Genomic DNA, 16789 nt, shown 5'->3' on the forward strand with positions numbered 1-16789 from the left:
CATGGCCTTGTCCCAATACTATCACTGTTCTGTTTAGTTAATTTCATTTTGATGGACTTTAAGGGTATACGTTTACACGACAAGGAGGACATGGTTAAAACGGAGAAGTTTTTCTGTTGAGTTTTCCGCGTACAGAAGAATCTGTGAAAATAGCTAAAAACGCTGTATTCTGCTGGCAGGCCATTAGAAGGCAATGAAACACTATAGACTGAACATGTAATGTGCATGTGCATGACATCATCGTTTTCATAGATTCGCGTTTTTTGCACTTTGAAACCTGTTTTCAAAAGTTTGCGTTTTCAGGCCACCAAAACGCCGTTGTCGTGTAAATTAACGGCCAAAACGCATAAAAAGTTTTCCGTTTTTAGTTGAAAACGGTGTCATGTAAATGGATCCCTGGTTTGTTGTTTGTTGTCACATGTGTTTCCTTTGTCTAGTTTCCCGCCACTTATGAGTTGTCATGGTTACTAATATGAGTAGTCTTCTTTCAGTTCAGCTGTGGATTATTACAACTTTGGTTCCTCAGTTCATTGTTGGTTGTTGTTTGTGTTAGACTTATGCACTTGCTTGCGTTGTTAGGTTCTTGTTAAATAAGTCTTGTTATTCTTTTTAACCTGCCTTCTTCTTTGTCATCTTTAGACCAGATGTAACAAATACATTATCAAAATCAAATGTTTTTTATCATATATATATATATATATATATATATATATATATATATATATATATATATATATATATATATATTTTTTTTTTTTTTTTTTTTTTTTTTTTTTTTTTTTTTATCATTTGTGATTTCCAAATATTTTTTTGTTTCAAATCAAAGTTTGAATTGTGAGTAACATTATAGCTGGTTGGTTTGGTTCATGACTTATAATGCTTTTTAAAAATCTTTATAGGAAAAATGAATGGGACAAACATTTCCAGAACTAACGCGGCTGACAAAGCAAGTGAGTACTAATATTAGCAAATTGAAAATAAATAGCTTGTACCTGTAAATTGTAAATAAAAGTAAATAAACTTTGTGAACAGCCAGATATGTTTCTACCATCACTAGTTTTTGAACCCTGATTAGGCCCTGTTGTTGCCCTATTAATATACAAAGTACGTTTTACCTTTTGTACCTTTTACTTTTATATATTTTTGTACCACCTTTTTTTTTTTATCCATAAGGGTATATTTATATATTTTTATATGTCCTGTTTTTTTTTATTATTATTTATAATGCTGTTTGATGTTAGGTGGGTTGTGTTTAACACATTTAACATTGTGATTATGAGTTCCACACAGTGAGGTGTGTATTCTAAACTGATCAAGCAAAAAAAATGAAACCAAAACCACCAACAACAACACTGCTAATCAGTATCGGCGATAAGCATAATTCTGCATGTCAATTGATGTGGAAAAGAACAGTCCTGTGACAAAAGAATTCAACCAATGTGATCAAAACAGATTCTTGTACATCTGATACGTCCAAGACATCAAAATATCAAAGACGAACCAAATCCCCCTCAAACCACTGCATAATTCCTGTAAACGGTAGGTAGATGTTGCCTAATCAGGAAACAAATTCCAGCTATATAAGCAAATTGTCATGCATCTCCAAACATTGTGGCCGCACTTAGTGTGAGAACAGGAGAATCACATTGCCAGTTGAATCCACTGACACGAGAAGGTTGGCCTAATTTAATAATACGTAATCAATGTAATGTTTGTTGTAGCATTGGGATTTCAGCTTCTGCATATAAACTAGAAAAAACTTGATGTTTATTCATGTTGTAGGGAATTTAAGAAGACTTTTCACAATCACTCAGTGCAAGATCAGATGCAGGTGAGTTAACAGACTTTTTTTCTTCAGTTATCAGACTTTTGTGTTCTTGAGTTAATAGACTTTTTTGGTTACGCTTTATTTCGATGGCCCACTTTAGATATTCTACAAAATATAAGTAACTTTTCAACTACATTTCAACTAACACTCATTAATTTGCAACTACGTGCCAAATAACTCTCATTAGATTATAAGTAGGCTGTTAGTTTAGGGTTCGGGTTCGTAGAATAAGCTGACATATAGTTGCAAATAACTTGTAGTCAATGTCTGTTGGAGCATCAAAATAATGTGTTGGCAGATATTAAGAAGACTGCTAATAGTATAACTATAGTTGGAAGTTGACAAGTAGTGGCAAAGTTACTTATAGTTAGTAGAATGTCTAAAGTGGACCATTGAAATAAAGTGTTAGCCTTTTATTTTTTATTTAGGGACGGGACCAGGAACAATGAAAGTGTGTCAGTGCATCCTGCTCCTCTTTAGTCACCTGTTCCTTTATACTCTAGGTAAGCTATGTTTCGGAGGACTATTGATCAAGATAATAACATTCACAGAATAATCAGCATTACTAATTATTTTATTATATTATCCTTATAGCTTGGAATTGTGAAGTAATACCTGGTACCCTGAAGCAGATTGATGCTGGGCTAGGGATAGTGGGTGGGGTGAACAATGACAATGAAGTTTTCCTGTTCCTGGGGACCAGTTTTGAAAGGATCGATTTATCCGCGAAGCACTTTACTGTTGGACCTGCTGGAGAACTAGGGGCAAATTCATCAAACAATGTCGTGAAGTTTGTGGATGGTAGCTTCAAGCTGATTCCAGGTAAGAAGTGTTGTGGTATGCTTCCTATGCAACGTGTATTTTTGCCAAGTTTGGCAGTCTGGATGAGTCAATGCTAGTTGGATCTAGTCTGCAGATTTTAGGCATTTGGAGTTGACCGATTTTACTGATGGGCACAGACTCTCTCACATCTCTTTGGAGCTTCAGACTCAACTTTAATTCAGTCAAAGAGTATCAAACATGATATTTTGAACTGATTTTACAACACAATTTGTTTAGTATATGATGATCAGTCTGTCTATGCTGACTTTCATTCAGTGTCTTCATTTTACTGTCAGGCGTTCAATTCAAACAAGTGGATGCTGGAGGTGACCAGATTATTGTAGGCGTTTCTCCAGTAGATGATGTCTTCTGCCTAAATAAGGATAATAACAATGTCGGGCCGTCCAGTGATGCTCCTTGGATACAACTTGCAGGAAAGCTGAAGTACTACAGCTGTGGCCCATACAGCTGTTGGGGAGTGAACTCCGCAGGGAATATCCTCATCAGAAGGGTAAGGATCTTGTTAAATACTGAATCCTGAATCGGTGAAATGGGCCTCTTCTAGTTCTAGGCAGTTTCAAATCATTACTTCTTAAAATAAAGGAATTGAAAACAGATGTGATCAAGCTAATGTTGAGTTGTTTTTGCCTTTTTTTTTTTTTTGCAGTTTGTAACTGGTGCTGCCTGTGGAGGGTCGAATGTTTTTGAGGCTGTTGCTGGAGCTCTGTCCATGGTGGAAGTAGCAACTGATGGCAACATCTTTGGTATTGACCCTCAGGGGAATTTATTGCAAAGGTGAGCTACAAAAATATTTCTTGCATTGAAACCTTGTTTAATTTAAGGAAATGGACCATTTTAAAAAAATGTTTAATTATTTTTATTGGCAAAAAGCACTATTCTTGTGTATTTTAGAGTTGGTGTTTCCATATCTAATCCATTTGGATCAAGTTGGACAAATATTTACATCTGTCCCAATGGCCACAAGCATGTGACGTTTGATCTGGGGTGGCTTTATGTCATCTGTAGTGATGGATCCGTCAGGAGATGCATCTAAATGTCCAACAGAAGAGCTCAACTATCATTATAAACAAAAGTCCCTTTTCTTTGTTTAATTTCTTTGCTGTTGAACCAATAACATTGTATGACTTATGCTTTTACATGACTTTTAAAGTGTCAATAAACTGCTTCATAATCAATTTTAACCCTTTTAATCAATTTTAACTCTTGTTCTTTTAATCAATTTTAACTCTTGTTCTTTTAAATCCTGGTTAAAAAAAAAAAAAGACCACCATTTTATTATTCAGTTTATGAGTCGCTCATTATGCTATATTATCACCAAATATTTCTTTGGTGCTGACTAAGCTATCTGAGCTAACGCACCTTTTTTTTTTTTTTTTCTTTTTTTTTGAGGTGGATAAGCTCAAACTTTTTCATTCAAAAAATGAGGTGCTTCAAAATTCCAATATTTGGTGATAAAGTAGAATAGTAAATGAATTTGAATTTGGACCACAAGTGTGACATGGTCAGACTGAAGATGCATCCTTCAGTATGTCAGTAAGAATGGAAAACAGCACTGATACACTTAAGCAAATTTACTTTAAGTCATGAGCTGGAACAATTTTTGATGAATGTCTGGATACATGCATTCATTATAGCATCTTTAATGTGGCCAAAAATAAATGCAGGAAGTGACCAGGAGTAAATACTCCATATCCTGCATGGAATATGATAGAATTTTTTACTTTCGAGTAAACTTTATAATGCAATAGAATCCCTTTTAAGCAGCACTATATTTTAAGATTACCTTGCTGTTTAATCAAGTGGTATAAACGTTTTTCTCAAGGTCTACTGAATATCAATCACAAGAAAAGCCTATTGACACACTGGGGGCTTTATTGTGTTGCTCAACTCAATCTACACAGGAACTATATACTTAAACCACTAGACCAATGCTCTCAGTCTAGCTCCTGACCATTGAATCCTGCTATTGTAAGGTTTTAGGCTGAAGAAGATGATGAGGAAGGTGAAGCGGATCTAAATACAGCAGTTATTTTATTAATTAAATAAAACAAAAGAGTGATATCCACAAATGAAGGTAAATGAAACAGTGTACATAAGCACATTAATGAACTGAATGAACTGGTCAATAAAATTCTGTAAATTTATTTTCTGAAATTGTACTCGATGAATTAATGCATGAAATAAATTATTCCGAATGCAATGGATTTGCCTTACATTTAATATGAAATTTTGGAAAATTGAAACCAAGTGATCTTCAACCCTTTGTGCCCAATGAATATCAATGTTTTGTGTCTGATGATGAGCGATGAAGGTGGAGATGATAGGAGCAGTTGCCAGGCAATCAATCACATTTCATTTTGCAACGATGGGAAGTTGCTTGAGTGGTGCAGGAATTATGTATTTTTGTAGGCCATCCTGGAAGTTAGTGGAAGTTCCCTTGACAGAAACCCATAGGATTTTTCCATTGGGTTTTGGATTATTGCAAAAAATAAGGTCTGTGACAAAAGCTTCTTACACATTTTGTCCATTGTGATAATCTTCATAAATTAACACAACTTTCATGAATTTTGAATATAATTAGCAGAAGTCACAAGCTAAATGTAGGTTATATGAACTACACAATGGTTGCATGACTTTAAAGGGTTAGTTCACCCAAAAATGGGTAATAATAATTACACCCGTAAGACTTTAGTTCATCTTTGGAACACAAATTAAGATATTTTGGATTAAGTCCGATGGCTCAGTGAGACCTCTATTGCCAGCAATGTCACTGAACTTCTTAAGATACATAAAGGTTCTCAAAACATATTTAAAACGGTTAAATAATATTCAAATATGGTTAAATATATATTTAAAACAATAGATTTGTAAAGCTCAGAAGCAGTGTTTTGAAATCGCCCATCATTAGATACTGTTAAAGTCTTATTTTGTTTTTGTTTATTTGTTTTTATGGCATATTCATGTATTCCTGGTTGGCCTATGTGTGCTTCACACACCAGACAATGAGAGAAACTGTTAAAATGATAACTGCACATCAGTAGCCATATATAGGCTAACTGATGAGACTGAAAAAACAAACAAACAATTATTTAAGAATGGAAATGGTGAACATATTCTTGTTAAGCTTTACATTATAAACAGACACCTCTGCTGTCTACCTGTGCTTTAGGAAATAGCATCAATTAATCATTCTCTGACTATAAGTAACCAGCACCTTAAGAAACTATCATGGCAACGCAGCCATGCCATGGATGAATTAAACAGGAGAACAGCACAGCCTTGTGGTTCCACACAATTTAACACCTGGATTGATTGTGTGTCCACTCACAGACAGATCAGATAATTCAAGCTTCAAAATTATTAAAAGTTCCTGTAAAATAGTATTTCTTTAATTGAAGTTTGTATTGTTATTTTGGAAGTGTTGTTCTTTATAATTAACTGATCACAAGTTAACTTTTTTTTTTTTTTTTTTTTAATAATTGACATGTATATTAGGGAAACGTAAAATGCATCCTTCAGTTTGTCAGAAAGAACTGAAAACTTTGCAATCCATCCATTTGGATGCACTAAACAGGAGAACAGCGCAACCTTGTGGTGATACATAAGACCTTCTAGATTGAACGTCACAGGTCAAATTATTCAAATTTCTGATAAAATATTATTGCTGTATAACTATTTATAGCTTAATTTAATATGCATAATTATTTGAATCATTATTTTAGTTTAATTTTGTTTAATTTTACTCTATTCTTCAGCAAGGTAGACATATTAGGCTACTTTAATTTACTTAATTTGTTAAATTTTCTTAAAGGGTTAGTTCAACCAAAAATGAAAATTCTGTCATTAATTACTCACCCTCATGTCGTTCCACACCCGTAAAACTTTCATTCATCTTTGGAACAAGTTATTTTTAATGAAATCTGAGTGATTTCTGTCTCACTCAACTACCACTTTGACACTGCAAAAAGTTTATAAAGAAATCATAAAACTAATCCATATCAAATTTGTTTAGTCCAAATTTTCTGAAGATACACGATCGCTTTATATGCTGAATAGATTTTTTTTTGGTCTTTTTTCCCCATGTAAACATTCATCAATGTACACATCAGTTATGTGAATAAAAGCTTAAATTCAATCTGTTCATCATAAAGTGATAGTGTCTCTTCGGAAAATGTAGACTAAACCTCTCAATTCATATGGATAAGTTTCACGATTTCTTTATGAACTTTTTGAAAGTGGTAGTTATGTAGCTGTCAATGGAGGGACAGAAATCATCTAAGATTTCATTAAAGTATCTTCAATTATATAACAAATATTTAATGATTTTTGAGGGAACTATCACTTTAATTCAAGAATTCAAATTATATTTAATCAAGAAAATGCATTTATTGCGTACAACAGTAAAAAGCAAAATAATAATAATAATAATTTAATTCAAAATTAAAACTCAAAATTAAACTCAATCAATAAATTATTTAAATGTTTTTATTCAAAGGAGTCAGGACAAAGCCACAACGGGTAGTATTGTCACTGTGTGTGTAATGGTGCTTTTAAAATATTTTTTGGTAGGCTAGTTTTACTGTGTCTCAAAAGTACAAAAAGGTGATTTTTTTTTCATAGAAGACTGTAGAATTAACAAACAAACAGATGTACCTAGCACAGCGGAAGTGCTGCGATATAGCGTTAGTTTTTGCACGTGATGCCAATTTCCCGCCTTTGGCAGGCCATTTTCAGTCCCTCCGTGAAAATCCAGCAAAAGGTGTCTCGAGATGGGAAAGTAAACAGAGACAACACCGCCGTGCGATGGTTACGGGGTTTGGCTCGCGCTGGTGATCCGCGGTCGGGACAGGCAGGAGTGACAAGACACTTTCGTGTTTCTGCACGGATTTAACCCACCTGCCGGAGAAAGTGACCATTCGCAGCACCTGACCTTTACAGCATCTCCTCGCTTCGTGACGATACCTGGGCTCTGGACTTGCGGAGAGATTGTAAATCCCTGGAAAAGGTACGCAATGCTTTTTTTTTATTCCATATTCTAAATCCTATTAATGAAATTTACTGAAGTGAAACATTTGGGGAGTCTCTTGTACACCCATTTTAAACCCTTTGTCATCTTTTTTTTTCCAAGGTGAATTTTATTTCAGAAATTAAAAACATTCTTATAGAAAATGTGTATTCAAGTCACACTTGAGTGTATAGTTGTTGCATTAGATTAACAGAAGCTATTTCTGCTATTTACACTAAGTGTAAATTAGTGGGAACACTAAGTGTAAAAAGCAACTAAAACTATTTCCTTTGCACTAAGTGAAAATAGCAGTATTTTCTTAGATGCTATTTCAAGTGTAAATAGTTGTTAGATTACACTTAGTGCAAATAGTGGCAGATAATATTTGCACTTCAGTGTAGTGGTAAGTGTAGCTATTAAGCCCACCAAAATCTAAGTAAGTTTAGGGTGTTTTTCATGGATATTGACATGGGTTATAAGAAAAATAATTTGTTAAAATGCAAGATTTGTCTTTCATTTGAAAATGCAGTTGATGTACATTTTAGAATATAAAATAAAAATATTTTATGTATAATGTCAGAAGTCTGGCATGGGCTTAATTGATACTTTGGTACCATTTAAGCCTGCTTATGTTCAAAATAAGCCCATGTCATGATTAATTCACAAAATATTAAATTTTATTTTAAATAAGTAATTCAGTGACAGAGAAGTATTAAAAGTAGTAAAAAACGTTTTTTTTCCTAATGTTTGATTAGAGCCCTGGGTGGGATGGGTAGGTGTTAGTGGCTGGGGGTCCAGACCAGTGGTCTGGAGCCTTAAGTTGGCTTGACTCTGGAGTTGTAGCTGCAGTCAAGCTGGAAGTTTGACTGAGTGTATCTCATGACAAGCCAGATTGGTGCTCCATACTCTAGGCTTAGGGGGTCTGCTAGTGGGGCCCCCATGCCTGGAGAATGGAGCCTTAATTCACCCTGGTTCCCGAATTATGCCTGGTCAAAATCTCAGGAAGAAAGCTGAGTTGGGGCTCCATACTCCTGACATAGGGGGCCCACTGGGTGACCCCTCTATTCCCAAAATCTGGAGCCCCAACTTGAATTGGGTCCCAAGTTTTGCCTGGTCAAACCTGGACAGGAAGTGGCGATATCTTGAGTCTGTGGTTAAAGTAGGATCCCTTTGGGACCTCTCCATGTCCGGAGGCTTCCAAGTTATGCCCGGTTATACATAGGGCACTTTAGGACAAAACTCAATTTAATTAATGTGTGTAATTTGTAGGCATAAATATAGTATATATATCTAAATATAGTTGTAAATGAAGGTAGTAAGTAAAGTAAGTTAAGGTAAAAGTTTAGTAAGATAAAAGCACACAAAGAAATGTTATCATTCAACACTTTCACTCAGAAAATTGATCAAAGTTTGTAATTCGAGGGATTTCTCTTTGAAACACATAAGGTGGGCTTAAATGGTTTCACAGTGAGTAATGGTAAAAAAACAAACAATGATTTCCTGCACCCCCGCTTTTGGAAAATCCCAAGAAATGACATACCCAAACTAAAACAGATACAGTTCATGAACCCTTTGCACTAAAAGCATAAGTAAGGTCTCATTTGAAAGCAGACACTTTGCAGTTTATTGTAAAGCCATAATTAATTATTGTCACAATGAAGAAAATAGTTAAAAATAGCTTCAAAGTTTTGAAAAGTTATTAGAAATGTATTTTTATTAAATAACTTTATGGAAATAAAAGTGAAGTTGACCTTGAGGCAATCTAGAAATGCACTGATGCTGAAGCCACATGTCTGACCATGTTATATTTAAAATCTGAATATTATAAGTTTAAAACTCTGAGTTTTATTAAATGTTTTTCAAGACCATGTCATGCGATTTTATTTTGAGAAGACTCTAAAATGTTAACTGATGTTTAGGCGGGCACACGTACCACTGTGAACACAGTGAATGGATGTTGAGCTCCCTCCAACTAATGACGCCATTCCTCTAGTGCCGCCTTCATGGCCAGTAATTCTATATCACCCACGTCGTAGTTTCGTTCTGCAGCAGATAGCTTTCGGGAATAGAAGGCACAGGGAAACATCTTCTCGGGGGCACCTTGGCGCTAGGACAGAATGGCTCCAATGCCAGTGTTGGATGCGTCTACCTCCACAATGAACGGGCGCTCGGGATCTGGGTGACGAAGAATGGGAGCCGTGGTGAACCACTCTTTTAACCTCCTGAATGCCTCCTCAGCCTCTGAAGACCAGTGGAGACGAGATGTCTGACGTTTAGTCATGGATGTTAGTGGTGCTGCTACGGTGCTGAAATTGCGTATGAACCGCCTGTAGAAGTTCGCAAAGCCCAGAAATCTCTGCAATTATTTAAGCATGTGTGGTTTCGGCCAGTCAAGTACAGCTTTTACCTTGGTGTGATCCATGGCGACCCCTTCACGACTGATCACATATCCCAGGAAGGAGGTGGAGGTTTGATGGAACTTGATGAGTCTTGTAAAATGAGTCTTGTAGTACCGCTCGGACATGTTGAATGTGTTCTTCTAACGACCTGGAGTATATGAGGATGTCGTCAATGTATACTATGACCCATCGATTAAGCAGGTCTCTGAATACGTTGTTGATGTATGACTGGAATACTGAGGGACTATTGGACAGCCCGAAAGGCATGACAAGGGTCTCATAGTGGCCAGTGGTCGTGGATAAGGCAGTCTTCCACTCGCCCCCCTGTTTTATGCGAGTGAGATTATAAGCACAGCGGAGATCAAACTTAGTGAAATATGCGGCCTGTCGTAACTGTTCCAGGGCAGCAGGTACTAATGGCAAGGGGTAGTGAAATTTGACAGTAATGTCATTCAGCCCACGGTAGTCGATAGAGGGCCGCAGTCCTCCGTTCTTCTTAACGAAGAAAAACTCTGATGCGGGTGAAGTGGATGGCCGGATGAACCCCTTAGCTAACTCCTCCTCAATGTACGCTTTCATAGCAGCAGATTCACGCTGTGACAGAGGGAAGATTCTGCCCTTGGGGGGTGTGGTACCTGGCAGTAATTCAATGGCACAGTCCCCGGGACGATGAGGAAGGAGTTCGGTTGCCTTTTGTTTGCTGAACGCCACGGCCAGGTCGGTGTATTCGATGGGGATGTCGAGCTTTCCGGGGTTGGTTTCGTCTAGTTTAACGGTGTGAATGGGCAGAGGAGTGACTTGTTGCAAGCACTTCTTATGGCAGGTGGCATCCCATTGCAGGACGGAACAGGAATCTGAACAGGAATCTTGAGACAGAAGGATGAATAATCAGAATTGAGTGGAGGGACTCACCGTTTTAGAGCTGGAGGTCGTAGGTCGAACTGGGCAGTTAACTTTGAAATGACCAGCCTGGCCGCAGTGTATGCAGAGCTGCATTTGCCATCTTCTTTCTCTTTCCTCAGGTTGAAGTGGTGTGTACCCCAGTTACATGGGTTCGGGGTTGTGGACGGTTGCGTTGGCACTGCGTGTGGGGCGTCGGGTGCGAAGCAGATTATCAATGTGAATGGATAATTCAATAAATGAGTTCAATGAATTACCCTCGTCCCGACACGCGAGCTCTGCTTGTTGCTCCACAGTCAGCCCTCGGCAGAACAGCAGTTTCAATGTTTCCTCCACCCAGTTAGTTTGAGCTGCCAGAGTGCGAAATTGTAGAGCATACTCAGCCGCCGTGGTTTTGCCCTGAGTGAGTGAAAGCAATTGATCACCCGGGCTCTGACCTCCTGCAGGATGTTCAAACACTTCTCGAAAACGTTGCAGAAACTCAGAGAATGTGGGAAACACTGAGCTGTCATCTCTCCAGACAGCAGTGGCCCAGTCCAGCGCTTTGCCAGTTAGCAGAGAGCACACAAATGATATACGACTGGATTCAGTGGGATACAGAGAGGGTTGTTAGTTAACATATAATGAACATTGGAGGAGAAAACCTATACACTTTGCTGGAGTGCCATCAAACTTATCGGGCAGGGCCAAGCGGGGATTTACAGCTGGTGGGTGTGTGAATGCTGGCGTGGCAGGTGCAGCGGGAGGCGGTGTGGCGGCTTCGGCGGGGTTGAGGCGTAGGCCGTGTAGCGTCTTTACCAGCTTCTCCATCAACAAATTTAAGCGATTCAGTTGGTGATGGTGCATCGCTAACAGAATGGTCTGTGCAGATAACTCGGGGAAAATCTGAAGCAAAGCTGCTGGATCACTGGATGGCGAAGTCTTCTGTAAGGAAGTGTCAACAGCGTGTGGATCCATTTGCAGCTTTTATTAAACACAGCAGTATTACAGACAAGGGGCAGAGCAATACCGTAAACAGGGACAGGCAGGGGTCGAGGCTGGCAGCAGAGAATCAGAGTCGGGTCACAGGCAAGGATCAAGACAGGCGGCAAACAATCCCAGATCAAGGTACAGGCAAGGTTCAGGGCAGGCGGCAGAGGTTCACAAGAGATAATCAGTCCAAGTAGTAACGAGATAACAGTCCACAGAATAACACTCAGAAATGACCACGTAGCAAATCAAGACTTTGCGATGTGTGTGTGCGTGTGTGTTAAATAGTGTGCATTTGATGCAGTTCAGGTGTGTGCGCAATCAGTCCCAGGAATGAGGGCCTATGGGAAATGGAGTCCGAATGGTGGTGAGTCACTATTCCGGTGATGACTCCGTCCAGCGGTCCGGAGGATGAGCCGGGTGAGCTATATTCGTGACAATCATCAAAAAGTTGATTTATTTCACTAATTCCATTCAAAAACTTGTATATTATATTCATTCATTACACACAGACTGATACATTTTGTATATATATGTTTATTTCTTTTAATTTTGATGATTATAACTGACAACTAAGGAAAATCCCAAATTCAGTATCTCAGAAAATTAGAATATTACTTAAGACCAATACAAAGAAAGGATTTTTAGAAATCTTGGCCAACTGAATATATAACATGTATGAACATGAAAAGTATGAGCATGTACAGCACTCAATACTTAGTTAGGGCTCCTTTTGCCTGAATTACTATAGCAATGCGCTGTGGAGTCGATCAGTCTGTGGCACTGCTCAGGTATTATGAGAGCCCAGGTTGCTCTGATAGTGGCCTTCAGCTCTTATGCATTGTTGGGTCCGGCATATCGTATCTTCCTCTTCACAATACCCCCTAGATTTTCTATGGGGTTAAGGACGGGTGTTTTTGCTGGCCAATTAAGAACAGGGATACCATGGTCCTTAAACCAGGTACTGGTAGCTTTGGCACTGTGTGCAGGTGCCAAGTCCTGTTGGAAAATGAAATCTGCATCTCCATAAAGTTGGTCAGCAGCAGGAAGCATGAAGTGCTCTAAAACTTCCTGGTATACGGCTGCGTTGACCTTGGACCTCAGAAAACACAGTGGACAAACACCAGCAGATGACATGGCACCCCAAACCATCACTGACTGTGGAAACTTTACACTGGACCTCAAGCAACGTGGATTGTGTGCCTCTCATCTCTTCCTCCAGATTCTGGGACCCTGATTTCCAAAGGAAATGCAAAATTTACTTTCATCAGAGAACATAACTTTGGACCACAGCAGCAGCAGTTCAGTCCTTTTTGTCTTTAGACGCTTCTGTCACTGTCTGTTGTTCATGAGTGGCTTGACACAAGGAATGCGACAGCTGAAGCCCATGTCTTGCATATGTCTGTGTGTAGTGGTTCTTGAAGCACTGACTCCAGCTGCAGTCCACTCTTTGTGAATCTCCCCCACATTTTTGAATGGGTTTTGTTTCACAATCCTCTCCAGGGTGTGGTTATCCCTATTGCTTGTACACTTTTTTTTTCTACCACATCTTTTCTTTCCCTTCGCCTCTCTATTAATGTGCTTGGACACAGAGCTCTGTGAACAGCCAGCCTCTTTTGCAATTGCAATTTTGCATCCTTCTGAGATTGTCCTCATTGTAAAACCGAACATTTCAAAATGTAGGAAATTCAACATTTGATAGAAAACACTTATTTTAAAATAAAAAAAGACAATAATTACCACTTTAACCAGCAGGTGGCGGCAAAGTAGCATTTATTTGCGCATATATCAGTCATTTCCTCTAAGCGTTTTTCACTTCGTTTCTGACGAAATACTAAACATTATAAAATAACTAGGTTTAAAAATACATTTTGTCAATGTGAAGTATGAAATACTCAAAAAATCTTAAGAAAAACAACAACTTTTCTTATGAATTAAAGCGAGCACCACACTTTCCCTTTGTAATCACAGCAGCTGTCAGTCAGTGCAGCGCAAGGTCAATGATTTCAGCACACTTGTAAAAACACACATTTTATTCAGTTAATTTAGATAAAGTGCACAATAAATATGTAATTTTTGAAGCTTTTCTTCACATAAAAGTCTGAAAACTGATGGTCGAATTGAATTTAGCCAAGGATTTATTTTTTTATGCTGTCTTATGTTTTGAATAACAAAATTAATGCTATGCCTGGCTATTTAAGTGACTATATTCTGATTATAAACTAAGTATTACACTAATGATGCTACACACAACAGCAAATGACATCTCACCAGAAGTTTTCGAGCTGGCTTATATTATTGCGGAAGTTCTAAAGAACGTTCCGTGCATATAGTCCATTATTTTCAAAATTAGGTTAATTTATTCCAGTGATCAATTGTTTATAAAGAAAAATGATGTAACAGTCCATTTGTGCAATTTCATTTAACCTTTATTGACACAAAATAACAATGCAAAACTAAACTTTAATAAGCATAAAAAAAAAACAAAACTCAACTTTCAACATTAAAGAAAAGAAACAGAAAGAAAAGTTAAAGTTTCTGAGTTTAATGATCATTAGGTTCCTCTGAGATTCATGATGGACATTCAAGTACATCTTCTGATGGATCCATCACTACAGATGACCCACAGCCTCCCCAGATCGAAGGCTACATGTTTGTGTCTGTTGGGACAGACAGGAATCACTTGCCATCCTGTACCAGCGGGATTTGATGGAGAGACTCCAAGTCTAGAAATGATAGTGATAAGATGATTGATTCTAATAAATGAAAATCATTTGGTATTTTACTTTTGCTCATATTTAAGTTTTGTTAAATAAAACAAACTTTCAGTGCTATTTTCAGCTCACCTTTGCAACAAAGACCCCTGATAGTCGACACCATAGACACTCCCATCAGTTGCAACTTCGACCATAGACAGAGTTCCATTAATAATATCAAAATAAGCCGACCCTCCACAGGCAGAACCTGTTACATTCTGAGCAACACAACAAGATACAAACAATTCACTTGACTAAAACTGATTAGGCTTTTTCTTTTTGTTCAAACTTCTCTTTTCTTACCCTTTTGAGGAGGACATTCTCTTGAGAGTTCACTCCCCAACAGCTGTATGGGCCACAGCTGTAGTACTTCAGCCTTCCTGAAATTTGTGTCCAAGGAATAATTCCAGATGGCCCATTGCTGTTTGCATCCTTATTCACGCAGAAGATGTGATCTATTGGAGTAACACCTGCAACAATCTCACTTCCAGCATCCACCTGCTTTAAACCTCCTGACAGTAAAATAAAGAATTTGAAGGGAAAAGGTCAGACAAAATATGGACGAATAAGGAAATATGCATTCAGTATCTTGAGTTTAATTTCCATTTTTCTAACCTTGAATCTGCCTGAAACTTCCGCTCTGAAACTTGAAGAGGATGTTTGCTGGACTCACTCCGAACACTCCAGCAGGTCCAACAGTAAAATGCTTCAGTGATCCATTTATTCTTACAAAACTGTTTCCCAGATATAGGAAGACTTCATTGTCATTGTTGACTCCACCCACTAAACCTAATCCAACATCGATCTGCTTCAGGGTACCAGGAATCACTTCACAGTCTAAAGCTATGGAAACATTTGGGTTGGGTTCATTTGAATTATTATGCAGATGTTAGTAGTATCATATGATTATGAATCTCCAAACACACATTCATAGTTTACCTAGAGTATAAAGAAACTGGCAGCTGAAGAGTAGCAGGATGCACTGACAGGCTTTCATTGTGTTGTTTTTGTCTTGTCCTGTACATGAACAGAAATCAAATGTCCGTGATGTAAAGTCTTTAATTTTAAGTCTTAATTTCTTTATAACATACATGAACAAAACAAACAAACAAAAAACATAATAATTACATGGTTTGAAATGAAACCAACCTTTTCTTGATCTTAGAAGAGTCAGCTGGTTTCAGCAGTCTTCTTCTCACAGCCACAATGTCTGGAGATGCTGGTGAATTTCTTTCAGGTTTGTTTTTATAGTTGTAGTTTGTTTCCTGATCAGGCGAGGGAAACCCCTGCTGTAGAGAATTATGCAGTGGATCATGATCTAATGCTGGGTGGAGCAGCATTTCATAAGAACATGCAATGTTTTTGTTTTTTTTTGACCGAATAGTTCTTCTTTTCCACGTGTACACCCATGCCATTGTCACATTCCTATGATGCAAATGGAATTTTTTTTTGTGGTTTGTACATTATGTAATGATGCTTAAAATTACCTGGTACAAGGTTCTTTAATTTAAAAGGAATATAAAAATGCAGTCAAGTCATTTTGAAGCAGTGTAATAATATTTCAAAGAATTGCAAGGAATTTACATTGGTGAATTCATAAAGCATCAATACGATGAGGCACGTAACAATGGGAATTTTTGGGAGCTTATAATTGTATAAAAGCAATTAAATTTATCTTTTAAAATAGTTTTGCATTGTAAATAGTGTTGCATTGTAATGGCAACAAAGTTTTAAATTTGGATATAACCTTCCACAGAAAAGGTTAGTAAGTGATTATTTTCATACTAAAATCATGTTAACTTTTTTTTTTTTTTTTTTTTTATACATCTTGTGGTAGTACTACTAAAATTGTTACTGACTGGCCTCATTCACTTCCATTGTAAATGCTGCATGATAGCCCAGGATCCCACGCTAATTTACTCTAAATTGATTCTGTACATTTTACTGTATTCCTGGTTGGCCTGTGTGTTAGGCTATAGCAGAGATAAAATGACAGTCTAGCACACACTGCCTTGGACATGCGTTTATGCATACTACAGGGACACTGCAGTATTTGATGGAAAAACAGAATCATTCTCTTCTGCTGTCG

The 16789-nt window shown here is 37.6% G+C and overlaps 2 protein-coding genes across 2 annotated transcripts; one reads left to right on the plus strand and one right to left on the minus strand.

The window, feature by feature from the left end:
* Positions 1 to 1638: 1638 nt before the first annotated feature.
* On the plus strand, positions 1639 to 3763 carry LOC137023955 (fish-egg lectin-like). The gene is made up of 7 exons (XM_067391086.1): positions 1639 to 1675; positions 1783 to 1831; positions 2257 to 2331; positions 2423 to 2650; positions 2947 to 3161; positions 3318 to 3445; positions 3563 to 3763. Exons 3-7 carry the CDS (start codon positions 2274 to 2276, stop codon positions 3702 to 3704), a joined length of 771 nt encoding a protein of 256 aa, XP_067247187.1. The 5' UTR covers positions 1639 to 1675; positions 1783 to 1831; positions 2257 to 2273; the 3' UTR covers positions 3705 to 3763.
* Positions 3764 to 14473: 10710 nt separating this feature from the next.
* Positions 14474 to 15977, minus strand: LOC137024528 (fish-egg lectin-like). The gene is made up of 6 exons (XM_067392187.1): positions 15850 to 15977; positions 15640 to 15717; positions 15316 to 15543; positions 15004 to 15212; positions 14791 to 14918; positions 14474 to 14670 (listed from the first exon to the last, which is right to left on the minus strand). The coding sequence occupies exons 2-6, from the start codon at positions 15695 to 15697 to the stop codon at positions 14529 to 14531; spliced, it is 765 nt and encodes a 254-aa protein (XP_067248288.1). The 5' UTR covers positions 15698 to 15717; positions 15850 to 15977; the 3' UTR covers positions 14474 to 14528.
* Positions 15978 to 16789: the final 812 nt, after the last annotated feature.

This window comes from Chanodichthys erythropterus, chromosome 8, assembly GCF_024489055.1.
Source record: "Chanodichthys erythropterus isolate Z2021 chromosome 8, ASM2448905v1, whole genome shotgun sequence".
NCBI lineage: Eukaryota > Metazoa > Chordata > Actinopteri > Cypriniformes > Xenocyprididae > Chanodichthys > Chanodichthys erythropterus.